The sequence below is a fragment of the Serinus canaria genome, chromosome 1 (assembly GCF_022539315.1).
Source record: "Serinus canaria isolate serCan28SL12 chromosome 1, serCan2020, whole genome shotgun sequence".
Classification (NCBI taxonomy): domain Eukaryota; kingdom Metazoa; phylum Chordata; class Aves; order Passeriformes; family Fringillidae; genus Serinus; species Serinus canaria.
The window spans coordinates 32,869,337-32,892,490 of NC_066313.1; the positions used below are offsets into that span (position 1 = coordinate 32,869,337).

General features: G+C 38.4%; 1 protein-coding gene across 3 annotated transcripts in view; it reads left to right on the plus strand.

The window, feature by feature from the left end:
* DLG2 (discs large MAGUK scaffold protein 2) overlaps window positions 1-23,154 on the plus strand; it is a 486,684-nt gene that overhangs the window by 85,384 nt on the left and 378,146 nt on the right. For all 3 annotated transcript variants that reach the window (XM_030234136.2, XM_030234140.2, XM_030234138.2), the window contains exon 2: window positions 13,203-13,256. In XM_030234136.2, the coding sequence (XP_030089996.1) occupies window positions 13,203-13,256 (54 nt within the window). The remainder of the gene's footprint in view (window positions 1-13,202; window positions 13,257-23,154) is intronic.

Below are 23,154 nucleotides of genomic sequence, written 5' to 3' on the forward strand. Positions count from 1 at the left end.
TGTTTTTAAATTTCAGTTCTGAGGGTTAGGCTTCTTTTGGGGGGGAAATGAATGAAACTGAACTCTGATGAACTGAAGAACGCAGACCTAAGACCATAGCTCTTCTGTGTTTCTTTCTGATGAAAAGATAAGTAATAAAGAATTGTCTTTTAAAAAAGCTGGTCATTTTTCTGGGGAGAAAATGCATAGTTCTATATACCTGGAATTTAAATATATTGCCAGTATTTCTATTTTAACATTTCTTTAATGATCAAGGAAAAAAACCTGTATTACATATAATTTTTACTTCCTGACAAAACACGTAATTGAGATCTGGCTTTAAAATGGTGATAAATATGAGTTGAACATATGGGTATTAATGCTTAGCACCAGATAGCACACAGTAATGTTGCATATTGTGTATAAAATAAGTAAGTGATTTATTCCATGTTTACATCAATATATGTTGCTACTTCTAATTCCAAGTATTTTGAAGAAGCTATTTATTTCTATTGATGTCATGTGAACTGGAAATATTTTAATAGCAGATGGCTTTTGGTGACCGGGTTTGGTAAGCCGTGCAGAATGTGCTGGACGGGAAAGAAGACAGAGTATCTTTCTTTCTTCTATGTATCTTCATCTCATGTGAAATATAAATTTAATAGGGTGTTTTAAAATTAAAATATGCTAATATTTTGCAGAAGAGACACACATCTGAACTGTTAAGTATGTGATCAACAACCTGAAGAATTACTCAGTTCTAGCTGTGTCAGATCAGTATTGAGCTAATAAGTGAGCAAAAGGGTCTTCAGTAACAGATGGGCTGACAGCAAAAAAATGCTTGAACCCCTGTTTGTATGAGGGTAGAGCACTTATAAATGAAGAAGACATTTCAAAATGTGTCACAAAGCATATAGCATGTGAAGGATGGGCTGACTTTAACTTTGGAGTCTCTTGCTTTCTCCTTGTTACGGCTGCCCTAAAAAACCTTGTGCCTCCCACAGATTCTGTGTTCTTCTTGCTGTAATATTTTCTATGTCATTTTTCTCCCATTCCTCTGAAGCACACGATGTTCCCATTTCTTGTCCTCCCAGCCAAACATTTATTTAGTATCAGGGTCAGGTCTGCAGTGGGGTTTTTATATGTTAGTGCTCAGAATTGGTGCACCTGCCTGTGAAGTTGCTTAGTTTTCGGAAAGGACCATCACATTAGGTGTTAGTTTTTCCCAGACATCCCATGGCGAAAGTCAGGATTTACAACAGGCTGAGAATGGTAAATGTGATATTTCTGGCAGGCATCATAATTTACTGGAGGAGGGGGATGTGTTTCATTTGGAGGGTGGGATTGGTGCCTAAAAGGTAGGGTAGGAGGAGACTGGATCTGTCCAAATGGTTCGGGGGGAAGGCTGTCTCAGGTCTGAATGCCAGTTTCTTGGGATAGATGTTAAATTATTTTCAAGGCTGAAATGCTGTTGTACAGGCTCAAGAGAAATTTGAATTCCTGAAGCTAAATATTTTTAGGACTGTGCTCTTTGTATTCTGCCTCTCTCCTGCCTTAAGCAGACAGCTCTGTTTGTGTTACTAAATGCTATGCTTAGTCCTTTTCCAGGTGTTCTCTCCTAGTGCCTGATGTATAGCACATAACTTTTGGTTTCCTTTGCCAGGAAATGTTTTCTTTATCCCTTCTGACAGTAATCAAAGCTTATTTCTGAAATCTCTCTCCTGGAGTTTTTCCATTTAAAAAAAGAGAACCAAACTACCATCATATCAGAGACAGATATCCAGGAGATGTTTCATATTGTTACTGTTTTTGCTGTTATTACTAGAGGAAGAGGCTGCCTTGACGCTCTGAACTGTTTAACGTTCCAGTGTTTTGGGGGGTGCTGTTGAGTGCATGAAGGGTGGTTGTGACGTTTGAAGTTCCCCTAATTGCTTTGCAAACCCATCTTCTCAGTCTTGACTCAGATCAGCTCTGACAGTTTTTAGGTTTTGTGTCGTTGATTGTTACATGTATTGCTCAATACAGTGAAAGATGAATGTTGTCTTTGTGTACAAGGAAAGTCATTCCATTTTGTGGGAGAGGTGGCTTTTAATATATACATTCACGCAGTAAATTCAGAGAGTGCAGAACTTTCGTAGTCATTTTCAGGTCACTACTAATAATGGATACAAAGAGCAGCATCCTAAATATTTGTGTTTTACAAAGCAGAAATTGTGTCTTGAAATCAGTAACTAAAAGATATCCTATAACCCAGGAATGATCACATTTCAAAGTGCTGCCTTGTATTACCTTTTGTGCCTGCGTCATGAGAAAAAGGGCCATGTTACTTGCCGCTAGATAAGTCATTGCTCCCACCTATTTTAATTCAGTTTAAGACTATTTTTTTACTCAGTGTTTCTACATCCAGTCCTAGCCAAAACAACGCTGTTAAGAAATGACAGAATGCTTAAATGTAAAGATGGGGAAAGACCTCATAGGTCGCATCGCCCATCTGTCAGAATGTGTGTTCTGCCTACAGTAGTCATTTCAGTGCTAACCTCAGTTTGTACAAAGGAGTTTTAGGCAACAAAGCTTCAACCTCTCTGCTAGGGAGTCTGTACTATTGATTGTTGAATTTGCCACATAGTTGTAGCTGAGGATAAAATCTACTTGGCCGCCCTTGGCATGAAACTGAAAAATATTCCCACTGTAAAAATTGCGAAATATTGATTGAAAAACAGGCAAGTATAATTTTCCTGATATTAAGTGTTTTTCACAGATAACATCAAAGAATTATTAAAATATATTTCTATATTTCTTCCCTTTGCTTTCAGTCCATTTTGTGAAGTTTGTTTTTTAGTCCTATTTGTACCCATAATAGGACCAAAATGGGTCCTATCCACCTATTTGCACCCACAATCTATTTTTTTCAAGTTCACAAGGATGCTTTTCCCTTTATTATTTCTCAGGAGAATCACCTTCTTTTTTTCCAGGCCTATAATTTTAAGTGAGGTGTATTTTTAAGGTTCTGTGCAACTTCTTTGAAAGTATGTTGGTTGTGTTGTACTCTCCAGTCATTTCCACTGTGGTTCAGACATACAATGGCCCTTGGCATTTTGTTTACTTAAGCAGTGACATATCATGGAGCTCCTTTTGTGGCACTGTTACTTCTACTCAAGTTCAGTTCCTTTACATTGTTTCCCTATTCTCCAAACCTATGGTGACATGTTGCATTGATTTTCTGTTTGGAAACTTTTTGCTTAATGCTATTTCTAAGAATTGAGAGGTCAACAGCAATGCATTTTAATAGAGTATGTGAGAAGTAGATGTAGCTTTCTTTCTCCAGGGAAAATGTTTCTTTGTAGAGGATCTATAAGGTTATAAATATATGTGTTTAATCCATTGTTAATTTTTGTGTTTCTGTTTTTACATGACAGCTTTCCTTGTGGCCACAGTACTGCTTCTTCTACTTTCTCTTTGTTCAGAGATATTGTGGCCTTGCAGTACTTGGAAGGGTCTAAGTGAAAGGTGGGGACAGACTTCTTAACAGGACCTGCTGTGACAGGATAAGGGCTAATGGTGTAAAGCTGAAAGATGATTGATTTAGATTAGATATAAGGAAGAGATGTTTCACAGTGATGGTGGTAAAATACTAGCACAGATGCTCAGAGTTGGTGAATGCCCTACCCTGAAAACATTCAAGGTCAGGTTGGATGGGGCTCTGAATAACTTGATCTAGTTGAAGATGACCCTACTTATCACAGGGTCCTTGGACTAGGTGAGCTTCAAAGGTTCTTTCCAACTCAAGCCATTCCATGATTTTATGATTTGGTGTTCCTCCTACTTGGCTACATTCATCTTATGGAGGGGCAGTTTTCTTAGCTTGGGCCTATTGTCATACAAACAGCCCCAAGTCAAGTGCTCCCCTCGGAGCCCAGCTCGAGTGAGTTCATGTCTGCACTGTGTACTCAGCATTTTCTTTCATAACTAAAGGCTGCTCTTTTGCCTTCTTCTGCTGGTCCAGTCTCACCTCCAAGAACTGATTTGTAGGTTTTTCAGAAAATAGAGTGACTAAATAAAAGGTGCTGAACCTTTTATTTAGTCGCTTTCTGTAGAACAGAAAGTATCTGTTCTACAGTGAAATTTCAGAATAATTGGTGTTTTGAAGGCAAAGCAGATTTGACTTAGGGAATTTAACTTTCTTGCCAGTTTACATAAACATTTCGTTATTGTGTTGGATATTGAGAAACAAAGATGACAAACTCACACTTTGGGAAATCACCTCATCTTGAGGTTCATCTTCACTCCAGCCACCTCCCCTCCTCAAGCCATCACTTCAGGGCCCACTCAGTGCCTTTGGGGGACGAGGGACTTGGGATCCCTCACACATGGGGTTGGAGCTGGGGTCAGGACATGCTTGTTTCTCTTTGCTGCTCCTTTTTCCACACCCTTTCCTTCCTTATTACTTGTTTCTCCTGCCCCAGTGGTGGGTCTGGTGTGACACTGGCTGGAACCATCTCTGCCCAGCATAGGGCAGCCCTGGCTTCTCCTCACAGGAGCTTCCCTTGCAGTCCATGGCTCCCTTGCTGTTTCCATTGGGTGGGGAGCAGAAGGCAGGCAGAAAAGACACAAGATTCGTGCTTCACTAGGATGTATTCCTTAAGTCAGATGCTTGAATGTAGCAGAGTGAGGAATAGCAAGGTGTAAAGTCTAGAAATTGGACTGATTTTTCTTATCTGTGCAAAATTTTTAAACTATGAGGGAAATTGGTCCTAAAAACAAGAAGTAAATGTCATTTACATATTTCCACTCTCTGTCCTACATCAAGATTGCATCATTCAACAGGGAATATCCTCTTCAATCAGTCACAACCTGATGGCATTAAAAAGGTTCACAAGGAGAGCCCTGGCCAACACTGGCAGCTGGTGATGCTCCTGCTGGGTGCTACAACCTGTAAAATTATGGAAAATCTGGCAGTTCTGGCATGTGCTGTCCTGCAAGCCACCCACAGAGCACTCAGGTTCTCAGGCCGAAGGACATCAGGAAGAAAACTGAGATTTAAAAACAGTTGGTGAGCCCTGTAGTAAAGTACCAAATAGTTGTAATTTATGTAGCAGAGCATCTCCATTGAGAAATGCATTTTATGCCACGTGAAGCTAAACCATGTAAAAGAGCTGATTCCCCCTGAGCCCTGGATTGCTGCACTTCACACATGGATGTTTATCTGTTAAACTGATGTAGTGTGAGTGCAGTGGTCCTGCAGTGATTTAGGGTTTGAAAGAAGCTGTCGGGCAAGCTATATATATTTGATATATTTGGAATTATTTTGTTAATTTTATTCATCACTTAGAGATTCTGGGACATAAAGGGGCACTCTGGGACATCAATTAAAACTTTTCCAGAGGACGTTAGGGTAGAAGTTTGCTTCCACTGACATAAAAATCAAAACATTCTTTGTTCCAGCACAGACCAACTTGAATTTGCAGTTTATTGCAGATACTCAAAATCAAGTTTGTTTCTTTAAGTTCTTCCTGTATCCTTAAATGTATATACATTAAGTGAAAGCCTTTGGCAAAATAGCTTTGCCTCTATACATACTTAGCCAGAATCAGTGAGTTAATTTGATGCATTATATGGACTACAGTAAATGCCAGCTCTCCTCATGCTCACTTCAGTGCTAAAACAAGTTTTTTGGTGATTTTGTTATTTGTGCTATTAGAACCTTTCAGAAACTCTAAAACTTTTCTATTTCTTGTTCTTTTGTCTCTGTGGAGAGTTTTGTCTCTGACACCAGTAAGCCTTGATGACTTCTGCCCTTGATAAGCAGAGATGAGCATTCTATGGCACTGATGCCTTTCTTGATGGGCTCCTGTTTACAGTGCTGAATGAAACAGATTAACCTGAAAGCAGGTGTTTCATTCTTTAAGATTCATCTTCTGATAAACCTCTCAAACAGTTACTGAATTTTGTTAAAGTAATTCCCCTGTTTCACATTTAGTTTTTCATTCTCTTTTTTTTTTTTTTTGTTCTCTTCATCTGCATTATAATTTTTAGTCCATTTGTTTCTGTGTTTTTGAGGAGGGTTTTTATAACTCCATGCAGAAATGTTACACTCAAATTTCAGGTATTTCATTATAAAAAAAGGTAACAGAATAAGACAGTGGATAACTTCTTTGTAAGCTTAGTGTACCATGATGTTAAAAATAAAGAGCCATACAGTGGGTAAGGCAGCCTTGACTTTTGAAAGAAAAGAGGAAAAGCCAAATATGAGAAGATACCATAATTAGGTTGCAAGTGCAGTCCAGATCCATTGTTTGTATTGGGATCACACATGTGTTTGTTTTTCCTCTGGCCCTGCTCAGCCTTTGGAGAAAGTGTTGCAGTGTTTGTAGATGTGGCACTCAGGGACGTGGTTTAGTGGTGGGCTTGGCAGTGAGGGTTAGCATTTGGACTCTGTGACCTTAGAACTCTTTTCCAACATAAATGATTCTAGGATTCCATGAAAGAAATAGCTGCAATTTGGTTTTAATTTTATTTTTCTCCCTCTGGAGAGAGTTCACCGAGGCTGGGGAAAAAAAAAATAAAGCATACAGTTAGTCAAAGAGGATGCCTAAAATCTGGATGCATACTTTTCTTCTGGTCTGAGTCTGTGTGCATTCATGTGTATTAGCACAGAATCACCAAATATCCCGAGTTGGAAAGAAGCCACAAGGATCATCTAGAACAACTCCTGGGCCTGCACAGGACATCCCCAAGAGTCACACCGTGTGCCTGAGAGCATTGTCCAAATGCTTATTGAACTCTGCCAGGCTTGGTGCTGTGACCGCTTCCCTGGGGAGCCTCTTCCAGTGGCCAGAGAGCTTTGCCATTGATATTTCTATGTCCTTCATTAGATCTTATACTGGGAAAAAAAAAAGTTACATTAATCATTGCTATTTCAACCTGCTAACAGGTAAGATCATTACAGGGGAAACTTCAGCAACTGTCAAGTATTGCTTTCTTCTCAATCCCTCTGATAGCCTCCGAATCCACACAGAAATGTTTAATATTCCTTGTGTATGAGTTTTGTGGGGTTTCTTTAAATAATGCAAATTAATACAGTTTTAAATAGGAAATTATTCCTACAGATTAAGTAAAAACAATGTAAAACTCCAAGTCTGCAAATAAGGCCACCTCCTTTGAAGAGTGCAATTTACATTTAAACTAAAAGGCTTTATATGAGGTTGCATTATATACAAAATGAGTGGTCTTGAGGATTTCTTGAGGCATTTTTCTTCTTTCATGGCAGCTGCAATCTGCAAGCAAAGCTGCTTTTGACTTCTGTTTTATGTCTCAGGGCAGAGGTAGGATTGTTTGCTGCCAAGTCATTCTTTAGATGTTCAAAGAGGTTCTCTATCTTTTACATTTTCTGATTAATAGAAATGAAATGACTTTTTATCTTTTAGTCTTTCAGTTTGTAATTCAGTGGTAAATATGACAAAAGGTGCTGTGTGTTCTGTGATCTTGAGGCCTCAAAGCATGCCAGAGAATTACTGTTTTGACATCTAAATTGTCATTTAATCTTTCCTGCCATTGTGTGTAAATGTAAATCTATTTCTTGCAATTGTGAAACTCCTGAAAACAGGAACTTTAACTAATTCAGTGTCACTTTCTTAAGGCCTTATGCAGTCTTACACTGTGTATCTGAGAAATGCAGTATGCCCTATTCATGTACACATATAGGGACTGCTCTACTTTGCATTATTAAGACACAAAGAGCTAACACTTTGAAGTAATACAAAACTGAAAATGTATATTTTGGAGAGTGTTTCAGAGTTTAGGGCTGACTGCCTGGAAAGATGAGCCTTTGACTCTGATATATAGTTCAGAGTTTATTGTCTGCACAAAATGGCAATAAGCCACAGACAACTCAACCTACTTTTAAAATGGTAATACATATGCTCTTGTATTACTCTGAATTTTACCACCCCCTTATTTTGAGTTTAATTAAATGTAGTAATGTAGGTAATGATGGTGATTCCTTAACAAGAAAAGCAGTAGAGAGTTCTAACAGCCTCAGGTTGCATAAGAGGAAGTTGAGATTGGATATTTAAAAAAAAGTCTTCACTGAAAGGGTGGTCAAGCCTTGGAACTGGCTGCCCAGGAAAGCAGTGGAATCACTGCTGTACCTGGAAATATTCAAAATCCAGTTAGGTGGGGTGCTTAGGGACATGGTTTAGGGGTGGACCTGGCAGTGCCGGATTATTGGTTGGACTTGATCCTAGAGGTCATCACCAACCTTATTGATTGTATGAAATGAAAGTTGCAGCTAGGAATAGGCATAGGTGGGCAATTTCAAAATGGTGGCATACTTGGTTGTGTCTTCTTGTTAAGAAGTAATGTGCTGTGCTTATGATTTATAAAGTAGTGACCACATAACTATGTTTGTGACTTTGTGGTCTGGTGTTGAATATAGTCCTGCACAGTAGGAACAGTTAAAACAAGGACTTATGAATGCTGGAGAATGCAACCCAGTATGATATGGATAGTCTCTTAAAACTGTGAGTAATATGATTAGAACCAGTCAACCAGGATAATGCTTACATTCATGGTAGAGAGAAAGTTCACCTTATCTGAGAGGTATGAGTCATGTCATACACTTGTAGAGAATTTGGCAGCCAAGTAATTGTTCATGAACCAGACCATGTGCCTTTTTGTTCTCTTTCTACTGGCTTCAAGTGCTTTTACTCTGTCTTGCTTCTAAGTTGTGCTTTTGGCAGAATAGCAAGCAGAACAATCTTGTGTATATTTGTGGAAGCAAAGTGTTTTATGCTCAAGTTCTTTAAGAAGAAGAATAAAAAAATCTTCCTTTTTTTTTTTTTGTTTTTTTTTTCCCCAGAGCTTTTCAAGTTTTGTCTCAGCTATGCCAGTCTTTCATTGCAGCTGTCAGTGTGATGCTTTTTTTCAAAGCACAGAGATGGCTCAGCTGAAAGCAGAGCTTCCAGTCAAGGGTAGGAGGAAGGTTCATGCAGGGAGCAGGAGCTGTAAGTTTGACTGCACTGTACATTGTCAGCTTAGTATAATACTTAGTTTATAGGGGTTGGGATGGAGAGGGAAGTGAGTGAGGAATGGGGAAAACAGGATTACTCTATTCACGGCACTCAGTAATAGTCACACTTCTGTCAATTGGTTTGGTTTTATTTTGCATTTGGGAAAAGCTGGTAAAGTGTAATTCACTTGGTAAACTGTGATTCAGTGTCTTGGTCAAGACGGCAGAGAAGGTCAAAGTGCAGAGTTAGGAATAAAGTAATTATCTTCCAGGAAGCTATTTCTTCTCAACCAGTCTGAAGCCTAGATAAAGACTCTAGATCTGTGTGAGTATACAGATTGAGAGAAAAGAGGCAGTGCTATTTCAAAGGCACTATAGGCAGAGGCTCTCCAGAGATTCTAGACGTGTTTTTGCATGCCCTTGTTAATTTATGCACAGTTGGGAGCACTGTTAATGAGTCCTGGTTCATAGATTCGTCAAGGTTCTCCATTAGAAGTACAGACATACCTGAGTATCTTTTTTGAGAATTTGGTGAGCCAGTGTGACATGTTTTCAAGTCATGTTTTCCATAGATGTGGACACATCATTCTGGAAAGTAAAATCTTTGACTCCTTGTTGATACTGACTTATCCCTTCAGACATTTCACTGTGGTTACCAGGACCATTTTGATTCTGCTGTGTACTCCATGGCTAGCACTATATTTAGGGCTCTCTCCAGTGATTGCAAACTGTCTTCTCAGCTTTGCATGATTGAAGTCTCCTACTTTAAAGCATTAGCTACAAACAGGGCCAAGCTAATGAAATAATCTCCATTTCCTGGACTTTAATGCAATTTTGCAGCTCAGGAGGTTAGTGTTCTTTGAATTACCATATATCAGAGAGATGGGAGCAAAATGTTTCTATTAAATCATATTTCTTATTAAAAAATCTAACAGAACAAATACCTGTCCCCCCCACCCCAAGAAAAAAATCCCAAAATGTTACAAGTTGTAACAAGAAGCAGTGTCCCATGCACACACATAATCACATGCCCTGATATGAACAGGAGGAGCAGAGAAGGCGAATGCACTGATGATATTACTTTTGAGTGCTTATAGTCATTATATGCATCTGAAACTATTGCACTGTGAATTTTTTCATGCCCATCTGTCTGAACAGGATAAATGCCCCAGCTGCAGAAAATCATCACTTTGATAGTTGAGTATAGTCTTTCCAATCAGTAAAGAATACAGTGAGCACAGTGTTGAAATGAACCCTGAGCGATACCCTGGTCTGAAAACTAATTCTTTACAGGCTCTGTGGCAGGGCCAGTTGGGAAAGGATTGTATCATTCAAAGGAGCAGCTTTCAGTGCTCAGACTTTTCCTGTGGAAGGGGTGATGGACCAAGTGATAACCCAGGGGTCGGGATTAGGTAGGAAGCTAACAAATGGAAGCATCGTGGTGAGCTAACAAATGGAAGCACCATGGTCTGGGCTTACAGAACATTTTGTCCAGGCTCACAAAGGACAGAGGGGGGTGATTAAAAAGAGGGAGGTCAGTTTAGAAATGTTTACAAATGTGTGGATTTTACCTTGTCAACCTAACATCTTTCTGTGATGAGAAATCTGCTAGCTCTGTGGATGAGGGAAGATCAGTTGATGTCATTTGCCTGGATTTTAGCAAGGTTTTCGCACAATTTCTATTTCATAGCCAAATGAGAGAGAAACTAAATGGATGGGTTTACTAGAAGATGAGTGGGACGCTGGCTAGACCAGCAGACCCAAAGAGCAGTGGTCAGCAGTTCAAAGTCTGGTTACTGACAGTAAGTTCCTGTGTGCTCACACAGAGTTGATAGAGGTGCTAATGCTGTTTATCTTCATTAATAACCAGAATGATTATTAGAGAGCATTGTCTGCAAGGTTTGAGATAACACCAGACTGGGAAGAGCAGATCATACACTGAACTCTTCCCTGCTCTTCAGAGGAATATAGGCGAAGGAGAAATGTGCTGAGAGGAACCTCACAAAGTTCAATGAAAACATGCAGGAGTTCCCCATGACAGAATAAAAAATGGAGCAGTCCCAGACAGGCACAGTCTGGCTAAGCTGCAGCTTTGTTGAGAGGACAACAAGTTGCACATGAGTCAGCCATTGCAGCAGTGAGGGGGAATGGCAAACTGGGCTGCACTTCCAGCCTGGGCAGCAGGGTGACGGTCATCTCATCCCCTTGTCACACTGCGCCAGGAGTACTCTGTCCAGTCCTAAGTGTTCCCACATTTGTTTCTGATTTCTTTAGCTTTACTTCTGGAAAATCTGATATAGATAAAAAGCTTTTTTCTTTAATAGGTTAAAGAGATTTGGGTGAATGCTTTGGAGAATGGCTTCTGAAAGAGTTCCGTTATTTTAGTAGATACTGGTTTTTAAATCATCACTGGACAGATGCTTTAGATGCTTTTATTCTGAAAACTGAATTTCTTTTTTTTTTTTTTTTTGTATTTGGTTGTAGACCAACACAGTAGGTAAAAAGAAAAAGGAGATAAAATCAATACTGTTAAAAATTGCCAAGCTTATTCTTCCTAGCAAAGATATCACTTTTTAAGTGTATTGAGCTAAATATTAGTGTAAGTAAAAACTGCTATTCTAAAAAGGAAATAATTTGTTTTACCTCCAATGGTAATGCAACTGTAAGCATATTCCATATGCCTAAAGCTAAAAATATTATAGTCATATGGGCTTCTTTTACCTGTCATTTCAGTGTGTCCAGTGTTTTGGGACATAATTACAATAACAGGGTATGGGTGTATAATATCTTTTCAGATACTATGCATTTTAATATCAGATAATACCTTACTGTGACACTAGTCCATGCCATGAAATACAGACACGCCAAATTGTAAGCAATTTTAATTCACAGTTACACAGTTACACAGTATAGAAGTTATGGCATTAATCAGCAGTTGCTTTTGTCCAGTAACATAACATTTCTTTGAACACAGAATTATCCTGGAATGACTGCACAAAAACTGGGGGAAAAAAAACCAATCCAAACTGTTATTCTCACGTTATTTGAATTATTGCACTAATGTCACATTCCTAATTTGGGTTGGTAGCAACCAGAGGTTTGGAATCCCACAGTAAATATTTGACAGGAATAGGATCAGTGTTTTCAGCAGTGCTGTGTTCATGCCTGCCATGCACAAAGAGAGCCTGCAGTCTGTACGAGTTTAAAGTGCAGTCATTCAGTGACAGATACACAGTGCAGATGAATAGAGCTAGAGAGCTACTGTGCTCAGCATTAGTATTTTCATCAGCCCAGTACAGTGACTGAGGAGTCTTTGCTGCCCAAGTAGGCATGAGAAAGGATGCCTTCCATCACTCTTTGTACTACATGGACTACATGTAGGTCATTCTGAGTCCTTGATTCATTACCAATCCCATCTCAGCAGTCCTGCCTCAGTTTGACGTTTTACTGACGGTGCTTGCCTCTGGCTCACACGTTCTCACAACTTGCTGGTTTTCTCCAGAGTCTGAGCCAAGTTAATGCAGCTGGGTCATATCAGAGCTTGGCATTGGGTCAGTAACACTGAATGCCAGAATGGAAAGAGCAAGAGGTTCAGGCGGTTGGAAGCTAGCCTGGATATGGGCTTCATCAAGAAATTAAAGATCAGGTTGGGCAGCTTTGCAGATGCTCACGTCTTTTTAAATTGTTCTGTATTTCAATCTGAACCTCATCTGAGTGTAAATGAGCCATGCCAATTACATACCTTTGACATAAATGTCACCATATATGTGGTTATACAGTACTGCTAAGTAGTGTAAGCATTAAATGTTTCTCCTCTGTAAAGATCAGTTCATCATCTTGCTTCAAACACAAAAGGTAGATTTGTCAGGTAGGGAAGCTGAAACCCTCAACCTCAATGTCCCCTAATTGTAATTTGGATACATCAGGTTTCTTACAGTTCTGCTAAAAAATGCTCAACTGGATAATATGGGTTCAGGATGTGGTCCAGAACCTGGAGGAACTAAAAAGAAAGGCCACAGTGAGCTGTAGCTTGGAGGCTGAGAGTCTATTTCCTTCATCCACGAGCAGTACCCACAGTTATATACTGTTGTATGATCTTAATTCAGTGGGAAAATGGGCTTTTAGACTTTTAACTTAATGTATAAGTATGGGTATTTCTATGTTAATGAATTTCAGGTCTTTAAATTTATTTTCTCTTTTTTTTTTCCCACTTCAGGCAAGCCCTGCCCCTATAATTGTCAACACAGACACTTTGGACACAATCCCTTATGTAAGTATTAAAAGTTTTTTTATGAATATGTAGAATTGGTTTATTTTCACACAGAAATTCTGCTTGGTATTGCATAGAAGTTTTCTTATAAACAAATATTGCGATTAATAATTTCTTTTATAGTTACACAGTGAATTATTTTCTGGGAAAAGAAACTGGGAATGGCGATGGCACTCATGTGAATCATAGCATATTATATACACCCAATTTGTAGTTTATGTTTACTAAAAGTAGTCTTTCTTTGAAAAAAAGAAAAGTAATTTCCTTAAGGCTGTCATCCTTACCGGCAACATGAATGTTTGTTTTTAGAGCCATGCACACCCTGCTAATGTAATAGAAAAATTCCTGGATGCACAGTGTATCTTAAAGTGGTACAATATCACTTCATTTGTCTCTCTATCCTTGTTTTGTGGATGGAAATTGCTCATGATAAATAGCAGCTCAAACTAACTGACTTAATATTTTCCTATTAATGTCTCTTCTTTTTTATGACTTCTAGGAAACAGATCATCCTAAAATAAATGCATGTTTTTATTAGATTTTTAAAAATCTGTTTTTTCTACAAACATTTGATATTATTGTTGTTTAGACTGTAAAATCAGCTATAGTTGAAGATAAAGGACATAGAAAAACACAAAGCAAGCGCATCACAAAGAGAGTAAGAGGCTTAAATGATTGGAGGAAAGAAAAGCAAGTAGCACAAAGGTAGCCAGCCAGTATCTAATCTTTCTTTCTGCATCATCTTAGTTCTCTTTTTGAAGCTCCTAATTAATGTCTCTCATCTGTCGTGTTTTGTCCACATCTGTTTCTTACGATACCAATGCATAAGCCTAATTATTTATCTACCTACACCAATCATGTTGCTGGGTTCTGTCTTTAAGAAGGCTGTTGATGAGGAAGTTTAATAGGGGTTGTCCTGGCTGGTTTGTTGCTGACAATTCATAAAACTTAGAAATTATGGTGCATAGCACAGGTAAAAATCACAGCCAAGAGCAATTTAGAAGAATGGCAGTGCTCTAAAGCAGAAGAGAATTAAGTCCCTTGATGGGAATATGAACTATTGGGAAGGGTGAAAAAGTTAAATAGAATTTCTCTGTTCATTTGCATGCAGCTTTTTTAAAAGGCTTCCTATAATTTCTGTCTCAGTTTTCCATCCTAACATCAAAACCATCTGCTGTGGTCTCACTTTCAATAGGTCTGTCTGGCTTTTCTCCTGTATTTTGATGAGACATTTTATACTTACTGTTCTCTAGTCTTCCAGAAGGGACACTGTGAGCCCCAGTTCTCATTTTCAGCACTGGACCTGTGCCCAGGATCATCTGCAGCTACGGTGTTAGAATTCCTAAGTACAGATGCAATTACACTAGTGACAAGATGCTCAATCAATATGATTTATTCCCTTAACACATCCTATCAATACTTACACACTTTTATGCCACTTTTTTTGTACTAGAGTTCCTTTCTCTTAAATAATAAAGAACAAATGACCAAAGACATTCAAGAGAAATGTTGACAGTAGGCTGAGAAGTGCCTGTGGGCTGTTTCAGTCTCCAACATAAGATGTGAACTGGATAAACAAACAGAAGGTGCTTGCTGTAGAAATAGACAACTCTGAATTAGTCACCTGGGAAGAGTTATTTCTCTTAGATATGGGACACAGCAGCGCCACCACAGAGGGACTTATTTAACACTAGACACTAAGAAGCACTTCACCTTGACCTGTCTGCTGAGCCTAGGCCACCATAGTGCCCCACAGAACTTGGGGGTCTCTGCTTTACAAATAGACATTTCCTTCTGCTCATGATTTGTATGTTTGAACATTCTCTAAAATGAGAGACAAAAACAAGCCATGAACAAATGACCTCTTCCTCCAAGCTAATATTTGAGGGAATGGGCTGGGAGACCTGTGTTTTTTGTCTTGCTCTCAGGAGTAATGCAGTTAAATTTAGTTTGGTTTCATTTTATATTTCCTCTGCAAGGGAGATGCTGTAGGCTAGGTCCACGTTTGCTTCTGTGTGCATCCCCTCCTGGTCCAGGGATCCTTCCCAATGCATATTTAGTGACAGCATGTAGTGGATTGACTCTGGCCAATAGCCAAACACCTTCTCACTCCTCTCTGCTGTGGGTCAGGTAGATAATAGGAGATATAAAAGCAGAAGATAATGAGTTAAATAGGGAAAGCAAATGTTGCATGTGCAGGTAAAGCAAAATAAGAAATCCATTCACTGCTTCCCAGCAGTGGGCAGATGTTTAGCAAGGAAAGCAAGGCTTCATCAGCTGTAGCAGTTATTTGGGAAGACAAATACCATGATCATGAATGTTCTCCCTTGCTCCTCCTTTCCCTGCAGAACACCATGTGATATGGACTATTCCTTTGGTCTTGTGGGGTCATCTCTCCTGGCTAGGTCCCCTCCAAACCCTGTATCTGCCCTCAACCAACTTGCTACTGGGTCAGGAAGGGTAAATTTGAAAGGAGAAAAAGCTTTGATGCTGTCCAAGCTCTTTTCAGCAATGACCAAAATGCTGGTCTGTTATCAACATTCAGCCACAAATTGAATTATTGCTCCACATAGGCTACTATGGAGAATAAACCCCATTCCAGTAAAACCCCATAGAGCCTACAGTATTGTGTGGGGCCTGTAATCCAGCCTATAACATCATTATATTATAGATGGAGGGTGTTATAACCTCATAATACAGGGAGTTAGGGGAGTTTTGCCTCTCTTTCAAATATTTGGAAATAGAGAGACAAATCTTCCAAACTGGATGAGTTAAGTGTGTGATAGTGCAGCCATCATCATATAATTTATTTTACAGGAAATGTAATTTAGTGGATATGCCCTAAAATATTTTTTTCTCGATGAGGTCACTTCAGAGAGATAACAAAAAGCTAGATTTAATTATGATCTTGAAACTTGAGCATGTGTCAAACAGCTGCATTTTCAGCATTGTTAGGACTTCCAGACATGCATGGGGGAAGACTCTAAGTGCCTGAGAATGTCTTTGGAGAATGTTTAAGTATCCTTAGAGTTAACTAGCTAGGTATTTGCACTTCTGAAAGGCACTACTGATTTTTAGCTGCCATAAAATAAGCTTCTAACACTCTGAGAAAAAAGGTACTTTATGGATCTGAGAATCCAAGTTGAATGATTGTATTTTCTGTCCAAAGCTAAAAGGAGCCTTGGTGTAAGATGCTGATCCTCTCTTGGAACTGTGGAGTGCTTAAAACACCCCGAAGTGCTGTTCCTTGGGGCTATAGTGACCTTAGATTCCTGCTATTCATTCCTGTTTTTCAGCTCTCATTGCTAAAGTACACTTGGAGTCCAGGAAGACTGGATGGGGAGAACAAGAATTTTTCAGATCCTACTCATTGGGTCATGGTTCTAATGTTTACATTCTCTTTTTTTCATACTCTGTCTTTCTCTAGTCTTAGATGGTTGTCCTTGAATTCTTTTGATTGAGTTTGCCTTCCACAAATCTGAGCACCGTTTCTAAATCAACTTTGTGAGTAGAATTAAAAGGCAGGGGAATACATAAGCAAGTGATATGTCTCAAGAAAATTTTTGACATGTTAGTTTTTGATATCTGACTGTTGGGATTTTCTAAGATACTTTTCATGAAAACTAGTTAATGCTGTCCACTCACATGTTTGCACCAAAAAAAAAAAAAAAGCGGCTTTAAAAAATAAAATAAATTTTTATTTTATTTTTTTAAAATAATGGTAATTTTCAGTGCATTTACCATAACAAAATTAACTTACCAATTTTATACCATATAGAAATTATTTCCAAATTTAGGCACTGGAATAAGCACGGATTTTCAAATTTTGGTGAATCAAAATGGTATTTTTTTCTGTAATTACTAGCCACAACTGATAACCTGACAGATCCCTAAATAAGGTCAGGCTATTTTTAGTGTTGTTACATGCTGGATGGAGATTCATCATCATTTCATTGGACTGTTGGCACCAGCTGAGTCATTGTTTAGTTTTACAGGATGTACCCTCAATGCATTTCCAATTCATTAATGGTTCGGCTCATCCTCTCTGCCGTCTTCCTCCAAAAATTCCTGAGTGTTTTTTGGGAGATAACTCTCACAGCAATGGTCAGCATTGACAAAGCATGACAATCTTCACATATCATCTTTGCACTGCTCCACCTGACAGAAATTTCCTTTGGTATACAACTAGTAAACTAACTGATTTGTCTAACTAACCCTCTTATGATTTAAAATCACCTTATTAAACATTTTGCAACTGTTGGCATTCTTCAAACCTTTTAACTCAATAGTTTGGGGAAAAAAATGATCCTTTGTGGGACTGGTTTTCATCAGTATGCTTTTTTTAGATGAGACAAAAGAAAAAGCCTTATTCTATTATTCTGTTATAATTTGGGCCTGCAGAAAATAACAGAAGAAACAGTTATTTAAGTTTGTTTCTAGGTTCAGTGGTTTGAAAACTTTGTCTCACCAAGCTTTGGACGTGGGAATAAATTTGATAGGAAGATTTGATGGCACAAAAAGAATTATTCTGTGACATTTTAAACACAATTAAACATTTGTGGGAGTTTGTTTGTTCTCTATTCTTTTGCTGTAAATTTTAGATCTCTTGGTATAATGAGAAGCATTAATTTAATAACACATGAATCATCTCATTTTCTCTGTTGCACAGAATAGGACTTATTTTTTTTTTTTCATTTCCAAAAAGCTGCATAGTCGAGTTAAAAGTAGCTATAAGGCTGTCTTTGCTGCATCACTTACAGAAATTGAAGGGAGCCTTTTTATTTATCTTATGATGGAATTTTATTTTTTTTTCATCTTAACAAAAAAATTAAGGGAAGTTCACTTAATTGTGAACTGTGGGTACTGTGGTTGTTCTGTTCATCTCCCATCTTGTCACAGCAATAAGATCTAAGGAATATGTGCTTTATTGTCCTTTCAGTCACAGTGAATTCTTCATATTTCTTCAGTTTCACATTGTTCTTTCAAATTGTCATTTTTTATGTTATTACTATTTTGAGTTATTGTTATTTTATTATTGGTTGGATTTGGTAACTATGCCACCTATGATGAATTCTGTGAAGCTACATGTAAGAGATGTCCTGAAGAATTAATTTTCAAACTATGTTGGTTATGTTTTCATGAGCTGTAGTCAAATCTTTGTATTATTTTACCCTTGTCTGAGTGTGGCCACAGAGAGGGCTGTGCAGCTGTTTTTGTGCATCCCAGTTTAGAGACACTTTGAGCTCAGCCTCTCCTGGAGCAGGGCAGTGTGGGGGCCAGGATGATGCCAAAATGGGGAATTCTGGAAAACTTTCAGCTTTCCTCTCTGCTGTTCACCTATTGTACCTACATTTAGCACATTAGAAGGAGGCACATAAAAGCTTAAACAGAGACTGAAAAGAAAAATCAATTCTTCCTGTTCCGATGTTGTGGATGGAATCAGGCAGTTTACTCTCAAGTGAGAAGAAACTATATTTTATTGATATAAGAAAGTTCTGTGGTAAATGCAGCAGTGGTGTAATAAGAATGAATGGCCAGGTATGCTTGAGCATTTACTGGGAAGCGAACAGTCAGAATTTTGGGGGGATCTTCCTGTTGAGCCATGTGGTTCAGAAAGGTCCCCATTCTGTCCCAAACTTCCTTTCAGAGGGGAGTTTAGGTACGTCTGGATCCAGACTGTCTCAGCCTTGGCCAGTGGTTGATGTCTAAAAGATTAAATATTTGCAATCACTGAATCAATTAGGTTGGAAAAGGCCTCTGAGATCATCAAGTCCAACCTTTGATCAAACCACAATGTCAACTAGACCATGGCACTAAGTGTCGCATCCAGTCTTTTCCTAAGCACCTCCAGGGACAGTGACTCAACCACCTCCCTGGGCAGCCCAGTCCAATGTTTAATCATCCTTTCTGAAAGGTTGCCAAGTTTCAGTGTGCTTATTTCCAATTCACTTACCAACCATCTGATGTAATAAGGAATCTCATAACCTTGAGAGGCATTCCAACTCAAGGGAAAATCCTGATGTGCAGCCCACTGCCATGCAGGAGAGCTCACCAGGCCCTGGGCTGTCTACCCTTCATGGAGTAATATGATAGAGTCATTGTCATATTTGAATACTGGCTACAGGTCCTAGTTTCTTCCAAATTTGCCTTGAGTTGGATAGTGACCAGCATTCTGGTTAGCTGAGTGTGTTGGCCAAGTGTTGTTCTTGGCTATCATGTTGTTATCTATCTCCCCCCAAGTCCAGCTGGGGCCAGATTGTGCCTTCAGGACCAGATACATCCATGACTGACCACCACTTAGGGTTGTTACTTGAGCAGGAATTATAATGGAATATAAAAGACAGGTTGGAGTTAGGAGCACATTGCCATGCCTGACTGTAAAGAGAATGAGGAAACTGAATTTCTGAGCACAGTCAGTGTTCAGTCAGGCTTATTATTGGATAATAAGAATGTAGGTGCGTTATAGACCTAGAAAAGTAAATTGGAGGGGGTAGATCGCCTTATATATTTTTAAAATAAAGCAAGTTTTTACATAATGAACGTTAAATGTCATATATGACTGAGCTGGTTTTGGCAAGGGTAGAGTTAACTTTCTTCGCAGTGGCTGTTTTGGATTTGTGCTGAACACAGGGTTGCTAATATAGGGGTAATTGTGTTATTGCTGAGCAGGGCTTGCACAGAGCCAAGGCCTTTTCTGCTCTTTGTGCTGCCACACTGGTGAGAGGGTGGGGGTGGATGGGAGGCTGGGAGGAGGCATAGCCAGGACAGGTGAGCACAACTGACCAAAGGGATATTCCAGGCAGTGTGACATCATGCTCAGTGTATACAGTGGGGAGAGGAAGGAGAAAGGGAGGGACATTCAGAGTAATGGCATGTGTCTTCCCAAGCTCTCCTAGAGATGGCTGAACACCTGCCTGCCCATGGGAAGCAGTGAATTAACTCCTTGTTTTGCATTTCTTGTTTATGTGGCTTTTGCTTTCCCTATCAAACTGTCTTTATGTCAGCCCATGAGTGTTTTTACGTTTGACCATTCCAGTTCTCTCCCGGTCCTGCTGGTAGGGGAATGAACAGTTGTGTGGGTCTTGGCTGCTGGCTGGGATTAAACCACAACAATGACTATGGATGATTAGCAAATTTTTAAGGACAGTGGTAATGGAAGACTAAAAAGAAATTTTGGTCCAAAAGGATAGGATCTGTATTTTTACAAAAGTAGGAAACTCATGGAGTTTGGGTTTTTTAATTAATATTATATTGGAATATATTAAAATACCATCATGTAGGTTTGGGGTTTTTTTCCATTGACTTCCCAGAATAAATTTGTTGCTTCTTTCCTAATTAGTTTGATCATAGTCTTGAAAGTCAGATTACACACCTTATTATCTCTAATGACTTACATTTTTCCAGATTCTTAAACCTGCAGTTTTGTTTATTATTCATACTAATCTTTCAGCCTGTCAGTAATGTGCATTGCAATGGAAAAGCAAAAGCTGGTAGAATTCTGTGCTAGTCTTTTAAAGCTGCATTGGCTTTGCTTGTCTGTTTTGGCTCTTGAATTGTATCCCAGAAAAATTTTTTGCCCTGGCAAACACTGCTGTATTCTGCATGTCATTGTTTCTGCAGTGGGATAGGACATTTTTCTTTTATAACAACAGTATTGACAGGCTTGATTTAAATAATGTTTATAAAACATTTTGTGATCATTAGTAGAAACGGTTCTACAGAACACTAAACTAATGAACTAATACAAAACAGCTCCCCTTAAACATGCAAAAATAGAAAAGTTTTCATCCTGCTGTCTGATGACCTTAATGGATTTTAGTGTGACAGCATAAAAAAATTAGCTACTTCTGTTGGAAGCCCAAAGCAAAAGTACAGAATGGACCTTATGATTTACTTTGCCTCTATTTCTTACCCACTCTTTTTTTACCTGAAAATAAATTTATTTCAAACATTTTTTTTTTAAATATACTGTTTTAAAAAGAAACATCTTTTACAAGAAGGGCCAGACTGATTCTGAAACAAAAATGTAAATTTTTTATGTGTCTTTCTTTAAAATTATGAAGGCATTTTTAATATTTAGGCCTTCTCAAAGACTTAATTTTTAATTAAGGTAAAAGCTTTACTTTCAAGTAAAATAACTTCATGATTTTAGGGGATTTCTTTTATTTTCTGTAGGAATGAACACTACATTGCCTATTTGATTGCTGTGTATCGTAATACATAAAAATCAAAAAGCCTTTGTTGTGTCTGGATGTAGGTAGAATTACCAACATCCTGTCAATCCAACAAGTAAATGCATCTCTTGGTCACGTATCTAATTATTCCACTTCTATTCTCTGAAATTATAATACTGTCCATTTTCAATTGCCTATGAATAATGCTGGACTTTAGATTCAATCAAGGAGCTCTGTCTATGCATGTTTGAAATGTTGCTATTAGCAGACTGAAAGAGAAAAACTTATTGAACTGTAGAGATCATGTCCTGCACTCATTTGTGTCCCTTGCCTTCAGGTGGACAAAGCATAGAGAGTGTGTAATGCTTCATGCTTTTTGGATTTGGAGTGCAAGTACTTCAGCATTTCACTCCAGGTCATGGGTGTGCATTTATCAGTCTTAGTTCTAACACTATCAAGTTTGCAAAGCAGACTTTTGGACAAAAAACTACAGTTGCCAATAGGTTTTTGGATACCCACTATCGAGTCTTTTGGGTGACAGTGTAATAAACTCCTTTAAAGAGGTACAGTGCTTTGCTTTTGCAAAGTCTGTTCTTGCTGGGCCACTCTTATCTTTGTTGCCTCTGCTGGAGGAAGCCAGCTAGGCATGTCTGGTATTTTTATTTTTCTACCACTGTCTAGTATTTTCATCACTTTGAGAAAAATCATATATACTATAAACATATGAGGGTGTGTGGGTGTTCACATACCCCTCCTCTACAGCCCTCTATTAATTTTTAATTTGTCTGTTACGTTGGCACATGCTGCAGAATGCAGTGTGTGCCTGTTAAAGTTTTTTGAAGCACTTGGAGATCTGAGACAGCCTTAAATTACATGGACCGACCTGACCTAAATCACAAGTCATTTGAATTTGGTTTTGTCGTTCTCTGCCTAGCCTTGAATTAGTTTTTCCCTTTGTATAAGTCTATATATTATGCTACCACAGCTAACCTTACTGGATATTGCAGCAGTAGGCTAAAGTCAGTTGGGTTGGAAGGTTTGCAAGGATTCAGTAGCTAACATAACTAAATATGCTTTTATAGTAAAATTCATGGTCTTAAACAATCAAGCCCATTGTCTTTTTCATAAAATACTTGATTAAAAAAAAAGTATATATATATATATGTGTGTGTATATATGTATATATGTATGTATAAAATTAAGACCCATGGCAGGGAGATTGGAACTGGATGATCTTTAAAGTTGCTTCCAACACAAACCATTCTGTGATTCTAAGAAGCTGATAAAGCTCTTCAAGTACACAAGGCTTTTATTCCATAGCAATAATTTTACTTTGACTTATTTGGTCATGCAGTTAAAGTCCTGAAGAGATTTGGGAAACAGCATAAAGACTGCAAGTGAATAATTACTTACTTATAGATTTTTTTTTTTTTTTATTCAAGACAGTGGGGCTTGTATTGGTCAGTATTTACTGTATTAGAAAGGTGAAGAACTTAACTGAAAGCCATTGTAAAAAAAATGAAAGAAGAGCTAGCACAGATGTCATCATCTTAATGATTTTAATTATACAAAAGGAAGAAAGCTTTGCTTTTTCATAAGACTTCCTTTTGGAGGATTTCAGATTAATTGCTGTCAGAGACAGATGTGTTCCTTTGACCTTGGATAATCTAAGTAAAGAGAAAGTGACTGCTCGGTATTGAAGAGAAAGCTTGTTTTGATGAAAA